General features: G+C 45.8%; 1 protein-coding gene across 5 annotated transcripts in view; it reads right to left on the bottom strand.

Moving 5' to 3' along the window:
• PPP4R1 (protein phosphatase 4 regulatory subunit 1) overlaps positions 1 to 14806 on the bottom strand; it is a 1686542-nt gene that overhangs the window by 871254 nt on the left and 800482 nt on the right. For all 5 annotated transcript variants that reach the window (XM_044066551.1, XM_044066553.1, XM_044066554.1 and 2 more), the window contains one exon: positions 10893 to 10958. In XM_044066551.1, the coding sequence (XP_043922486.1) occupies positions 10893 to 10958 (66 nt within the window). The remainder of the gene's footprint in view (positions 1 to 10892; positions 10959 to 14806) is intronic.

Genomic DNA, 14806 nt, shown 5'->3' with positions numbered 1-14806 from the left:
ATGCAATAAATCCTGCATTTCCTTATTGTCAGGACATTCTGAGCTTGTAAGCATTTTCTGTTTTAGCAAAGACATTAGGTATTGTTGATATTTAAGCATGTGAAACTGGCAGTTTAAAGCCCTTACAGCTAAAGTAGCAGAAGTGTAAACTTTTTCCCCCCATCTATCCAGTGCTCTAGAATCCCTATCAGAGGGAACAGGGTTTTTTGCAGTGGAAGCCTTGACCCCTTTAGGACCCTGAGAAATAGTTTCTGGGTCAGCAGCAGGGTTTTTATAAAGAAATTTGTGAGAATCTGGGACCATGTAGTACAGTACAGTTATGTACCTACCATAAATGTAGATGTTCGAGTGTTCATCCTGCTGCAGTCATCACACTTGGGTTATCCTGTCGTCAGGCGGTCCCGCAGTCGGCCGGAATTCCAAAGTCTTGGTCCGGCGTCGGTTGCTGTCACCTCTTCCCAGACGTCAGTGCGCCAGGGGTATATATAATGCAACTGACGCCATTTTCTTCAGTTTTTCTTGCCACAGATGTCAGGTGCCCCCCAAAAAGGTGGTCAGAAATTAGAACCAAATGGAGTAACCTCTGCACAAACACAAAATCCCTTGAGCTATAAGCAAATACATCAGTAAGGTATAGAAGAGATTTAGCCAGTAGATCAGAGGGGATGGAGGGAGGGTAACCTGGACTGCAGCAGGGTGAACACTCGAATATCTACATTTATGGTAGGTACAAAACTGTACTATGTTCATCGTGTTACCCTGCCTACAGTCATCACACTTGGGTTGAATCCCAAAGCTAAGGAAGGGGGGAGGTATCATAGAGGGTTAGTGGAGGCTATAAGGCTCTGCAGAACTGCAGTGGCGAAGCCCGCCCTGGTCTTAGAGTAAAGAGGCAAGTGATAGTGTTTGGTAAAGGTGTGTACTGAACTCCAAGTTGCAGCTTCCAAAATCTCCTTGGTTGGAACCCCCCTGAGAAAGGCTGTAGAGGTAGCTGTTGCTCTGGTAGAGTGGGACCTAATGTTAGCAGGGACTGGTTTCCCATGATGGGTATAGCAGAAACGTATGCAATGACATATCCATTTAGAAATGGTTTGCTTTGATATAGCCTTCCCTTGAGAAGCTGTAGCATAGGATACAAAGAGTTGGTCAGATTTTCTGAAAGCCTTAGTTTTGTCCAAGTAGTAACGGTTGCCTGTGAATGTCCAAGGAATGCAGGAGTCTCTCACCTTTGTTCTGTGGATTTGGGAAGAAGGTGGGTAAGTGGATGGTCTGATTTAAAGCCACACTGGAAACCACCTTAGGCATAAAGGAAGGATTAGTTCGTAGAGAAACTCTGTCTTGATGAAAAATGAGGAAAGGTTCCACTGCCATTAGTGCCTGCAGCTCTGAGACTCTTCTAGCTGAAGTTATTGCTAGGAGCAGGGCAGTCTTCCATGATAGGAACTGAAGATCTGCAGAGAAAGCTGGTTCAAAGGGAGGTAGTGTTAGTTTTTCCAGAACAAAATTGAGGTCCCATGTTGGTGTAGGAGCTCTCCTGGGTGGTCTAATGTTTTGTTGCCCCTCTGAGGAACTGCCTTAGAAGAGGATGTGAAAATAAAGGTGGATCCGTGTTGTAGTGAGCTGAAATAGCTGAAGCATGGATTTTAATGGAGGAAAAAGAAAGTCCTTTGTGCAACATCTCAGCTAAATACTGTAGAATGTGAGGCATGTGAGGCTGAATTGTGTCTTGGCCTTTAGCTTGGTTCCAGGCACAAAACCTTTTCCATTTGTCCGAATAAGCCTTCCTGGTGCTTGGCCTTCTGGCTTCCAGAATAACAACCAGAACTGCTTGGGAAAGAGGAGCTGGTTGGATGTTTAGTTGATTTGCCATGCAGCCAGATTTAAAGTTTTGAGCTGGCTGTGAAGAATCTGATTGTTTTGTTGTGTGAGCAAATGGGGGATTTGAGGCAATATCCATGGTGGGCTGTGGGCCATATTTCTCAATAGCGGGTACCAGTGCTGGCGTGGCCAGTCTGGGGCTATGAAAATCATTCGTGGTCTCTCCTTTTTGACTTTCAGAAGAACCTTTGTGAGGAGAGGCAATGGAGGGAAGGCATATACTGTCAGGTTTTTTCAACTGAAAGAGTGCGTCCACTTTCCAAGCTTGATGGTGCAGCGTCCTTGTACAAAATTTTGTTAGTTGATAGTTTTGAGGACTGGCAAACAGAGGTCTATTCTGGAAGGCCCCATTTTTGAGTTATCATTGCAAATATCTGTGGATCTAGTTTCTACTCATGAGGATCCTTGATGTTTCTGCTGAGGTAGTCTGCCAATGTGTTTTTCTGTCCTGGCAGGAATTGAGCTTGTAACTGAACTTGGTAAGCCAGAGCTGTGTTCCATAAGATCATTGCTTGCCTGCATAGAGGGTAGGAATGTGTACCCCCTTGTTTGTTTATGTTCCACATTACTGTGGTGTTGTCCGTCTTTATTGCAAGTTGTCCTGGATGTAATAGATCCTTGAAGGCTGTCAGAGCTTTCCGTACAGCTAGCATCTCTTCTTGATTTATGCACAGATTTCTTTGATCTGCAGTCCATAGGCCTTGAATGCATTGCCCTGCCATGTGTGCCCCCCAGGCGTAATCTGAAGCATCTGTTGTGATAGTTTGCCTGGCTGGGGGCAAGGTGAAAGGCTGACCCTTGTTAAGGTGACATGCCTGTGACCACGATAGAAATTCCTGTTGTAGGCAGGGAATGAGAGATATCATTGTGTCCAAGCTGTGGCTGTGTTGAGACCATATGCTTTTTAGGTACCACTGTAATTTCCTCATATGCAGCTTTGCAAATGGTATTATTAGTATGCAAGATGCCATGAAGCCCAAGGCCTGCAGAATTTTTCTTGCAGTTAATTGGGTCTTTGTTGCCATTGTCTTGAAATATTGAGTCAGTTGTAGTTGTTTGTCTGGTGTAAGATAAGTCTTCTGGGCCATTGTATTCAAGCTGGCACCCAGGAATGTCATTATTTGTGAGGGTACTAATTTTGACTTCTTTTTGTTTACTGTGTACCCCAGGCAGTTTAGTAGGTGCTTTACAAAGGCCAGATGATGTAAGAGAATGTCTTTGCTTTCTGCTTGGATGAGGCAGTCATCCAGGTATGGATATATTTGAATTCCTCTGTCTGCAGTATGCAATTACTGGTGCCAGGCATTTTGTAAAGACTCTGGGCACAGTAGATAGGCCAAAGGGCAGTGCAGAGAATTGGTAATGGGTTGAACCTGCAATGAAACGGAGGTATCTTCTGCAACTCTGTCTGATAGGGACATGCAGGTATGCCTCCTTGAGGCCCAACGTTACCAGCCATGCTTCCTTGCCCAACATGGGAAGTAGCTGCTGTAGTGTTAGCATCTTGAATTTGGGTACTTGTAAGTAAGTGCTTAGAATTGAAAGGTCCAGAATTGGTCTCCAGGCATTGTCCTTTCTGGGCACTAGAAAGAGTCTTGAGTAAAATCCTTGGTCTTGCTCTGGAGTAGGTACCAGTTGAATGGCTCATGTCCATGAGAGCTGTAATTTGTTTTTGTGCCTCTGCCCATTGATTTTGTGGCAGGTTTGGCATCCCTCTTTTCATTGGCAAGGTATGAAAGTGGAATCTGTACCCTCGTAAAATTATGTCTAGGACCCATTTGTCCTTTGTGATTATGTGCCAGTTGTCTGCAAAAAGTGCGAGTTTTCCCCCCAAGGGGGTTGCCAAGAGAGTATTGCTTGGCCAGATGAGGTGCAAGTCATTGAGTTTGCCTTCTGGTGGATTGAGACCTGTCTTCTCCCTTCTGTGTTGTAGTGCCCCATTGGCGAGGTTTATACTGGGCTTCTGGTTGTCCTCTGCCCCTTGGGCATCTGTATTTACCCCTCTGTGGTCTGTCTGTAGCTGGAAAGGACCAATTTTTTGTTGGCCAGTTTCTGCTGAAGCGAGGGGGTTGTACCTGTAGGAAATATTTGACTGTCTGCATAGATTTTGCCTTATCCTCCATTTTCTTTAAAACTTCTTCTGCTTTAACTCCAAAAAGAACATCCTGCTGTACGGGAGCATCCAGTAGTTTTGCTTTAACATGATCAGGCAGAGTTTGCTCCTTTAACCAAGCATGCCTGCATATAACAGACCCAGTGACAGCTGCTCTGCAGGAGGCCTTCAAAGAATCAAACCCACATTGTAAGGTATGTTTGCCCACCTGCTCAGTGGCGTGCAACATATCCTGTACTTCTTTCAATTCAGATTGTTGAGGGAGAGTGGTTTTTCTTTGCTTTAACTGAGAGATTAGGAATTGCTGATACTTAAGCCTGTGAAATTGGCAATTCAGTGCCCTCATAGCTAGTGTGGCTGAGGTGTAAACCTTTATCCCCCACGTCTAGTGCTCTGGAATCCCTCAGAAGGTACTGGGTTTTTAGCCATAGAAGCCTTAGCCCCCTTGGGACCCTGGGAGATAGTCTCGGGGTCAGCTACAGGGCTTTTGTAAAGAAATTTGTGGGAATCAGGCACTCTACAGTATCTGTCAGGCTTAGCCGGAGCAGGAGGTAGAGAGTCTGGGTTGAAACTGGATTCTAAATAAACATCATCCACAATGTCCAAAACTGGTGGGATGGCTAGTGGTCTGTGTTGGGGGAGTAAAAGAAACTCTCTGAGCCTTTTCTTCGAGTCAGAGTAATCCTGACCTTCCCAGTGAAAATGTTCCCTCATAATGTGTAAAGTTTCCCCAAAGGAGTAGTCTTCAGGAGGAGAAGCTGAGGGAATAGAGTACTCAGCATCAGAATCTTCATAAGGGGAGAAGGAGTAGTCTTGGTCCTCAGAGGAGTCTGAAGAAATGGACACTTGTTCAGAGGATGCATAATCTTCCTCTTGTCTAGGCCTTTTGTCAGGAGGGGGCTGGGAACCCCCTGATTAGAGAAATCAAATCTTCAGCCACTTTGAGCATCTGTTTCTTAGGCATAGGGCCTTGAACAGGAGACTGAAGTGCAGTCCTTTTAGATTTAGTAGGAGTCTTCGACTTAGAAAACGTTTTAATGGTGAGAGTCGTCAGTCTGAAAACGCCTTCAGAAACCGATGGCGTTTCTGCAGCACCGAAGTCTTTTGTAGCAATGTCGTCGAATGGGCCTGAACTAAATGGCTGCGTCGGCCTGGTGCATTCCGCCAAAAGTTCCGTAGCGGTCTCGGGTTCCAGATCTGCGGTAGTCAGGGGCTGCGTCGGAGCCTTACTGAGGACCGGAGAACCGGAGACCGGATCAGCAGAGGCCTCGGAATCTGGCTTAGGCCTGGGCTGTCTGTCTTTATCCTTGCATTTTTTGTGCACGACGGTAGTCGGTTGCTCCGACGGCATGGTGTAGTTAAATTTCCTACCGAAGTAGTGTCGTGCGAAATCAAAGCGTCTTTTAATAGTACGCTTATTAAACCTAGCACAAAACCGACAAGTAGTGACGTCGTGGTCTGGGCCTAGACAAGGTATGCAATAAGAATGAAAATCCTTATGAGGTATTTGCTTCCCACAAGAAATACAATTGTTAACTTTTTCTGACATCGGTCTGAGGCAAGAAAAGTTTCCCCAATGGGGTACTTAGCTTTATAGAAGACTTTGGTCTGAAAATCGAATTAGAAAATCTCAGGAGTTGACCGACCGGCACTTGCGAACTGCTTCAGCTTCGGGCACCATGCGGCAAGAAAGACTGAAGAAAATGGCGTTGGTTGCATTATATATACCTCTGGTGCACTGACGTCAGGGAAGAGGCGACAGCAACCGACGCCGGACCAAGACTTTGGAATTCCGGCCGACTGCGGGACCGCCTGACGTCAGGATAACCCAAGTGTGATGACTGCAGCAGGGTAACACGATGAACATCTATCTGGTTTGACTGGTGCAGCGGGTAAAGAATCAGGAGACAAACTGGATTCAGAAAAAAAATAACAACAATATCTAGTACAGGGGGAATAGCAAGGGGCCTGTGCTGAGGTAGTAAAAGAAAGTCTCTGAGCCTTTTCTTGGATTCTGAATAATCCTGGCTCTCCCAATGGAAATGCTCCCTCATGGTGTGCAAGGTTTCCCCAAAAGAGTAATCCTCAGGAGGAGAGGCTGAAGGGATAGATTCTTCAGCATCAGAATCCTCATAGGGAAGAAGAGAATATCCCTGTTCTGAAGAGGAATCAGATGAAATAGAAACCTGGTCAGAGGCGTCATAGTCAGTGTCTTGCCTAGGCCTTTTATCAGGAGGGGGATGGGTACCCCTGATCAAAGTAATTAGGTCCTCGGCCATCTTAAGCATCTGTTTCTTTGGCATGGATGACTGTCCAGGAGACTGCTGTACTTGTTTCTTTGTCTTTAGTGGTGTTTTAGACTTTGCCTTTGCTGAAGTAAACTTGACAGTAAGTTGTGTAGGTCTGAAAACACCCTCAGAAGCAGAAGCCTGCTCAGCGACTGCGTACCCATCTGAGGGAATAGTTTCCGTAGGTCCAATACCTTGAGTTTCCAGAGGCCTTGTCGTCTCCACATGGGTGTCGGAGGCGGCCTGTGGCTCTGAGGTAGCGGGTGTCAAGGGCTGCGAAAGTGCCGCACTGAGAACCGGCGAACTGGCGACTGGCCTAGAAGAGGCTTCGTGTGTTTTGGACCTTGGATGCCTGTCCCTTTCTTTGTCTTTGCGTTTTTTATGAATTCCGGTCGTCGGATGTTCCAACGACATTATGTAGTTAAACCTTCGGCCAAAGTAATGTAAAGCAAAATAAAACCGACGCTTAATAGTGCGTTGGTTGAATCTAGCACAAAACCGACAACTAGCAACGTCGTGGTCAGGGCCTAGGCAAGGAATACAGAAAGAGTGAAAATCCTTATGAGGTATTTGCTTACCACAAGAAATACAATTAACTTTTACTGACATCGGTCTGGAGCAAGAAAACGTTTCTCCAACGGGGTACTTAGCTTTATTGAAGACTTCGGTTCTGAAATTCAATTTCGAAAATCTCAGGACTCGGCCGACCGGCACTTGCGAACTGTTTTTGCTTCGGGCACCGCACGGCAAGAAAGACTGGGGAAAATGGCGTCGGCTGCATCTTATATACCCCTGGTGCACTGACATCAGGGAAGAGGCGACAGCAACAGACGCCGGACCAGGACTTTGGAATTCAGGCCAACTGCGGGTAGCCTGCCAGCAGGATAACCCAAGTGTAATGACTGCAACAGGGAAACATGATGAGCATCTGAAAGTGAGATGAACCTGCCAGTAATCTCAGGTATTTCCTGAAGGTGGGTTTTATAGGTATGTGAAGATAGGCATCCTTTATGTCCAGTGTTGCCATGAAACCCTGAGAAAGGATGAGTGGAAAGAGTAGGCAGAGTGAGCACCCTGAAAGTAGGAACTTTTAGGAAGGGGTTGAGGTGCGAGAGGTTTAGAATCTGTCACCATGGTCCTTCCTTTCTGGGTACAAAAGATTCTGGAGCAGAATCTTTTTCTTTTTGATTCTGTAGGTACTGGTTCTACGGTGCCTTGTAGCAGAAGAGTTTGCAAAACCTGATGGAGGAGGGGTAGGAGAAGGCTGTGGTATGCCCAGCCTTGTTGGGGGGGAGGGGGGAGGATCCAGGACATGAAGTAGCCATTCTGTATGATGGACAGAACCCACTTGTCTGAGGTAATGAGTGACCATGCAGGGAGACAGTGAGAGAGACTGACAGATAAAGGTATGGATGAGGGGGGTGGGGGCTGAAATTTTGGCAGGAGGTCAGACACTACCTGCCCCATCAGGAAAGGGGGGCCTTTGGCTGGAACACTGAAAAGGCCTAGCCTGAGGAGGCTGTCTTCTAGGGGGTCTTCTAGATCGGGGGTAGCTACAGGCCTAGAGGTTTTCCTGATGCTGCGTCTTTGCCAGGTAGTTCCTCTGGAATTTTTGGAATAGGCGAGATGAGGATGTGTTTTAGGTCCTGTAATTCTTTTCCTTTCTGTTGCAAGTATTTAAACAGGTCAGCCACTTTTGTACCAAATAGGGCTGAATGATCCAAAGGTGTGTCGAGGAGTTTGGCCCTGAAGTCATCTGGGAGGGGCTGAAGTCTCAGCCATGTGTACCTTCTTAGTACTGAAGTTGATGCAGCTGACCTGGCTGAGGCTTCAGTTGCATGATAACTGCATCTTAAGGAATATCTATTCACTTGAGAGATAGGTGCTATCAGGCAAGACAAGGAGGCATTGGCTGCAAAGCCAGGGATGTCATCTAAGTCCTTAGTGGCTTTGTCCGGCAGAGCTAAGGAGTATTTGGTCATATGAGCTTGGTAGTTGGTGGCTCTAAATGACAGGGTAGCAGAGGTGTAGATTTTCTTTCCCAGCCTCTCCATAGTTTTGCTGTCCTTAACAGCAGAAAGGATAGAGTGGCAGGAAGGGGCTTGGAGGCCCTGTCCGTAGAGATGGAGATAGTTGCAGGATCAGCAGGAGAGCACTTAAAGAGAAATTTCTGCGTCTCAGGGACTTCAGTCTGTCGTGGGGCTGGAGGTTGGGAATCTGGGTTAATGCAGGCTGAGGCAAATGCATCCAGAAATGCTGGTTGAATAGGAGGAATGGCAGAAGGACCGGGAGAGTCCATTTGAATAAGGTCATAAAACCTCTTTTGTACATCAGTCATATCTGAGGATTGTCACTTAAAGTGGTCTTTCATCTTAATAGTTTCCCCAAAGGTTACATCCTCTACAGAGGAATAGGATTCAACCGAGCCCTCCTCATGAGATCCATATCCCAGGGGGGGATGAGATCTGGGAGGAGTATAAAAGAGAGTCCTCAAAGGAATCAGACAATTCCTCTTCTTCAGGATGATCTACCCTCTTTTCATGGATGAGAGGTCTGGGACTAAGGAGGGGAGGAGCAGTGGCAGAGGGTTCTGCAGAAGGCTTAAAGACCATAAAGGCATTGAACAAGCTCTGGCTAAAGGCCTGCCAATCAGGCATGCTTCCAGAGGAAAGAGTAAGGTGTCTTGTTTTTTGCTTTTTCTTTGAAGGCCTCGATGGCGTCTGGCTAGGGATAGGCCTTGGGTCAGGATGGCAGAGGTGGCATCCCATAGGCCCAAAGTGAATGCTGGTTTCCCCCCCAGCATCTAAAGCAGGTGCCAGTAAATCCTCTGTGGACGTGTCGTCCGCTCCAGATTGTGCGCCTTCCTCAGAGGTAACTGCTTTATCTATACTGTGGATGCTCGATCCTCAGCCAAGCTAACATCGGCTACAGGCTGAGGTATGGCAGACAAAGGCACAGCTGACGAAGCAGGCCACAAGGACTTGGTCCTCTTCCTAGGCAGTTCAGACGGGGCATCGGACGTGGCCTCAATCCTTAATGCTATTTGGTTCAAGTGCTGATTCTTTAAATACAAATCCAAGGTCTGGAAATGTCGACATAAGGTGATAGGGAAAAACGATCAGCAAATGGTGCAGTTCTCGTGGTTGTGTTCCCTGCCTAAACAATAGAGACACTGGTCATGGGTGTCTTTCTGGGGAATCAGCCAACAGCAGTTGCACTGGCCCTTACCAGATGACATGAACAGACTAGAAATATAAACAAAGTAGGACTGAAAGAATCACCAACGGGGTACTTAACTGAATCTTTTTTCGATCAGATGTCCGCGAGAAGCAGGAGCACCTGGCGTACGACTGGCGGCTGAAAGGTTCTGAGGGTTGGTGCGTGCAGACATCATTTTCTGGCCCACGTTCCAGCAGCCACGTCGGATGTCAGACGCACCAAGAGGGACTGAAAATCTTTGGAAACCTGGCCGGATGAACTGGACAGGAAGAAGGGTAAACCCACAAATAGAATACTGCAACAATGGAATAGAAGACATCCTCCTATGATCCTACAGAGTTGCACAGTAAAATCTTCAGCACCAAAGTCTGGCTTATACTGCAAAGCTTTTTCTATTCTTCCTCCAAACCTCTGGAGGGAACAGCCACTTAAAGTAAGGAGAAAAAACATTCAGGAGTTCACCTTTAGACTGAAAGTTATGCTAAAATACAGATCTTCCTGTTCCTGTTTTATATACAATTCTATAAAGAGAAAATGCACTTTCTTTCGAAGTCTCTTACCTCCTCCTTTACATAAATGCACTTAATCTGCTCTGAGTAACTCTCCATTCTTTGAATACAAACATGGTACTTTATCATGCTAATACTAACTTTGTATAATGCATCTTTGTAGTTAATTTTATTCTCCAATATGCAGACTAATACTAACTTTGTATAATGCATCTTTGTAGTTAATTTTATTCTCCAATATGCAGACTAATACTAACTTTGTATAATGCATCTTTGTAGTTAATTTTATTCTCCAATATGTAGACTAATACTAACTTTGTATAATGCACCTTTGTAGTTAATTTTATTCTCCAATATGCAGACTAATACTAACTTTGTATAATGCATCTTTGTAGTTAATTTTATTCTCCAATATGCACACTAATACTAACTTTGTATAATGCATCTTTGTAGTTAATTTTATTCTCCAATATGCAGACTTTGTAACCTTTGGACACCTGTCCTATTTATACTATATTTGCTTTTTTGATCACTTTATTGTGTTTTTTTCTGTTTATATTCATGTACAAAATATCTACCCACTTTTGTTAACTGGTTATCTTTCTGTCAGCTTTTCTATCAGTGAGCCAGGAAAATAGCAACAACTGGTCATTTTTGGATCAGTGCACTACCCTGATCTAGCATATAACGTAGTCAACAAAAAAACATTTTAAATTTCTCTCTGCCTTTGTTGTCAGAGGACTCCAATTTCTTATGTAAAATGCAACACACAATGACAAAGTTATGCTTACTAAACAACTTTTTTTAATCATACATTGTTCTGCATGCTTAAAAAAAAAAAAAAAAAAAAAAAAAAAAAGTAAAATTACAAATTCTAATACAAACCAGCATTTCTTCTGTGGCCTCTTGACCAACCACACTACAGATATCCCCAAAATTTGCTGCACAAACCTGTTAATAAGAAATGGTTGATGCATTATCTCCCAGCAGGCAAGTTGACATTTCAAGCTTTCATATAGACAGTGCTAGATATATTCACAACAGAATGGAAGGAATGAGCCAAGGCTATATAAAGCAGCATGAAAAATAAAGCAGTATCATTCGACTTAAGTTTCTGACAGCATAATTAAAGTTGCCTATGTATGTGAAGCCCTCCTGGATGGGCTCATATTACCGTATTTACTTTTTTGCCCAAAAAATATTAAAAACGAGAACTGTATCAAAGTGCATGGAAAGGAACAAGCATAACCTTTGTTACAGTAATCCAAAACAAGCTACAAAAAGTACAGTTGTGTACACGTACCATAAAGGTAGATGTTCAAGTGTATTCACTGTTGCAGTCATCACACTTGGGTTATCCTGCCAGGGGTAGCCCTCAGTCGGCCCGAATACCAGAGGCTTAGTATTTATGCGTCGGCTGCTGTCGCTCCAGGACTGACGTCAGGTCATCAGTGGTATAAAATCAGGCAGCCGACACCATTACATCAGTTTTTCTTGCCCCAACTGTCAGGAGCCCTCAAATAGGGAACTAGGTTATGGGGGAAGACCACCACCAGTAGAAAGTAAATACCAAAAATTCCCTGTAAGGAGAGAGGAAGAGAGAGAGAGAGAGAGAGATAGAGAGACAAGGGGGATGGAGGGTGGGTCATCAGGGAAAGGGCAACAGCAGCCAACGCAGAACCCAGGACTTTGGAATTCAGGCCGACTGAGGGCAACCTGCCAGCAGGATTACCCAAATGTAATGACTGCAACAGTGAAACACGAAGAACATCCAGGACTGCAACAGTGAATACAATCGGACATCTACATTTATGGTAAGTGTACACAACTGTACTATGTTCTTCGTGTTTCACTGCTGCAGTCATCACACTTGGGTTGATTCCCAAAGCTGAAGAAAAGGGTGGAGGCAGTCAAGAAGACTGGGGGCTGGCTAGGATGCCCTGCAAGACTGCGGTGGCAAAGCCTGCCCTGGATTTGGAGAAGACAGGCAGGTGGTAATGCTTGAAGTCCATGTTGCAGCCTCCAGATGTCACTGGTGGGGATTCCTCTGAGAAAAGCTGCAGAGGTGGAGGTTGCCCTGGTGGAATGCATCCCGACCCCCTTTGGGGATTGTTTCCCATGCTGTTTGTAGCAGAAATGGATGCAGTGTGCTACCCATTTGGAGATTGTTTGTTTGGATATGGCTTTGCCCTCTGCCCGTGTTGTGAAGATGACTAGCAATTGGTCAGTTTTTCTAAAAGATTTAGCCCTATCCAGATAGAACCTGAGCTGTCTGTGCACATCTAAAGAGTGCAGAATACTTTCCCCCTTGTTTTGTGGGTTAGGGAAAAAGGTGCTCAAATGAATGGACTGGTTGAGAGCCACACTGGACACCACTTTAGACATGAAGGATGGGTTAGCCCTGAGGGAGACCCTGTCAGCATGTAAAATGATGGACTCTACAGCCATGAGTGCTTGTAGCTCTGAAACTCTTCTAGCTGAAGTGACGGCCAGAAGCAAGGCTATTTTCCAAGGGAGGAATTTTAACTCTACTGAAGCTGCAGGTTCAAAAGGGGGGTAGGGTGTGCATTTCCAACACAACGTTACGGTCCCAAGCTGAGGTAGGAGCTCTTTTGGGTGGCCTTAAGTTGTTAGCCCCTCTCAGGAACTGTTTGATGAGAGGGTGTGAGAAGAGAGGTGCCTCTGTGCTGTAATGAGAAGAGATGGCAGAGGCATGAATTTTAATAGAAGAGGAGAAGCATAGACCCCCTGTGTAGTAGGTCTGCTAGGTAATCCACGATGAGAGGTAGGGAGGGGTGTGCTGATCCATCTCCCTTAGCCTGGATCCAGGTGCAAAACCTTTTCCACTTGTCAGCATAGGATTTTCTAGTGCTGGGGCATCTGGCTTCACATATAACATCTAGGACTTGTTTGCTTAGGCTGGCAGCTTGAGAAGAGGTCAGGGAATAAGCCAAGCTTGCCAGGTTGAGGGTCTGCAATTGGGGATGCATGAATTCTTCATTCTTCTGGGTCAGGACTGTTGGGATCTGAGGTATGTGCCATGGTGACAGGGTGCTTAGCAGTGGGTACCAGTGCTGGCATAGCCAGTCTGGGGAAATCAGGATTGCCCTTGGTTTTTCATCCCCTATTTTGAACAGTACCCATGAAATGACTGGTAGAGGGGAAAATGCATAGACCAAGAGGTTTACTCATTGGAAGGATAGAGCATCCACTTTCCAGGCATTGCTGTGAGGTTCCCTGGTGCAGAATTTGCTGAGATGATGGAGTGGGAGGCAAAGAGGTCCACCTCCGGGGTGCCCGATTTCTGGGTTACAAGGGTGAAGATTCTGTGGTCTAGCTGCCACTCATGTGGGTCTAGCAGGTTTCTGCTTAAGTTGTCTGCCAGTGAGTTTAGGGAGCCTGGCAGGAATTGTGCTAGCAGGTGTATTTGCATGGCAGAGGCCGTGTGCCAAATGGTCATGGCGAGCCTGCAGAGAGGATAAGAGTGAGTCCTTCCCTGCTTACTGATTCACCACATCACTGTGGTGTTGTCTGTTTTGATCAGTAGAGGCCCCAGGGAGAGTAGGGGTCTGAAAGCTGCCAGGGCGTGCTGAACAGCTAGCATCTCTTTTTGGTTGATTTGCAGATGTATTTGATTTGGGCTCCAATGGCCCTGAATGCACCTGCCATCCAGGTACGCACCCGAGGCATAGTCTGATGCGTCTGTGGTGAGGGTCTGGGCAACGTGGGGTTGTGATGGGGAAGTCCCTTGTTGGAGATGCATGCTGCTGCCCACCAAAGAAAATCTCTCCTTAGACAGGGTATCATTGGTATGATAGTTTCCAGGTCTTGAGAGTGTTGACACCAAAGGCTTTTTAGGCACCATTGTAGTTTCCTCATATGCAGTCTGGCATATGGAATGAGTAGAATGCAGGAGGCCATTAACCCTAGAGCTTGCAGGACTTTCCTTGCAGATAACTGGGTTCTGGTGGCTAGTTGACAGTAGTAGTCTGTCAGGTAGGCTTGTTTTTCTGGAGTACGGAATGCCATCTGGGATGCTGTGTCCAGGCTTGCTCCCAGGAATACAATCTTTTGTGTGCGGACTAGTTTTGATTTCTTTTCACTGACAGTATACCCCAGGGAGGTCAATAGGTCCTTTACAAAGGTCAGGTGCTGTAAAAGCTTTTCCTGACTGTCTGCCTGAATCAGGCAATCATCTAAGTAGGGGTAAATTTGAATATTTCTGTCTGCAAAAAGGAGTGGCTGGAGCCAGGCAGTTTGTGAAAACTCTGGGAGCAGTGGATAAGACAAAGGGAAGCACAGACAACTGAAAGTGCACAGATCCTGCCCAGAAACAGATATTTCCTGCAAGATTCCCTGATTGGGATGTGTAGGTAGGCCTCTTTTAGGTCTAGGCTGGCTAACCAAGCATCCTTGGAAAGCATTGAAAGAAGCTGTTGGAGGGTGAACATTTTGAATTTTGGTATCACCAGAAAGGTGTTTAGAATGGGTACCAGGAAGAGTCTGGAATAGAAACATTGGCCTATCTGGTCTGCATGAACATGCTAAATTGCCCTCATGGAGAGCAAGGAAAGGACTTGCTTTTTGGCCTCTGCCCACTGGTTTGGAGGAAGATCTGGGAACCCTTCTGGGTTGGCAGTGTGTGGAAATAAAATTTGTATCCCTGGGACACTATGTTGAGGACTAATTGGTCGCCTGTAATAGAGGCCGAGTTGTTTGCATAGAGAGAGAGTTTTCCTCCTAGCGGCACAAGCAGGTGGGCAGAGGCAAAGGGTGGAGGTGTAAAGTCACTGAGTTCT

The sequence above is a fragment of the Protopterus annectens genome, chromosome 3.part1 (genome assembly GCF_019279795.1).
Source record: "Protopterus annectens isolate FY-2018-M chromosome 3.part1, PAN1.0, whole genome shotgun sequence".
In the NCBI taxonomy this organism is placed as follows: Eukaryota; Metazoa; Chordata; order Ceratodontiformes; family Protopteridae; genus Protopterus; species Protopterus annectens.
Note: the sequence above shows the minus strand (reverse complement) of the source record. Positions and strands in the feature narration are given on the sequence as shown.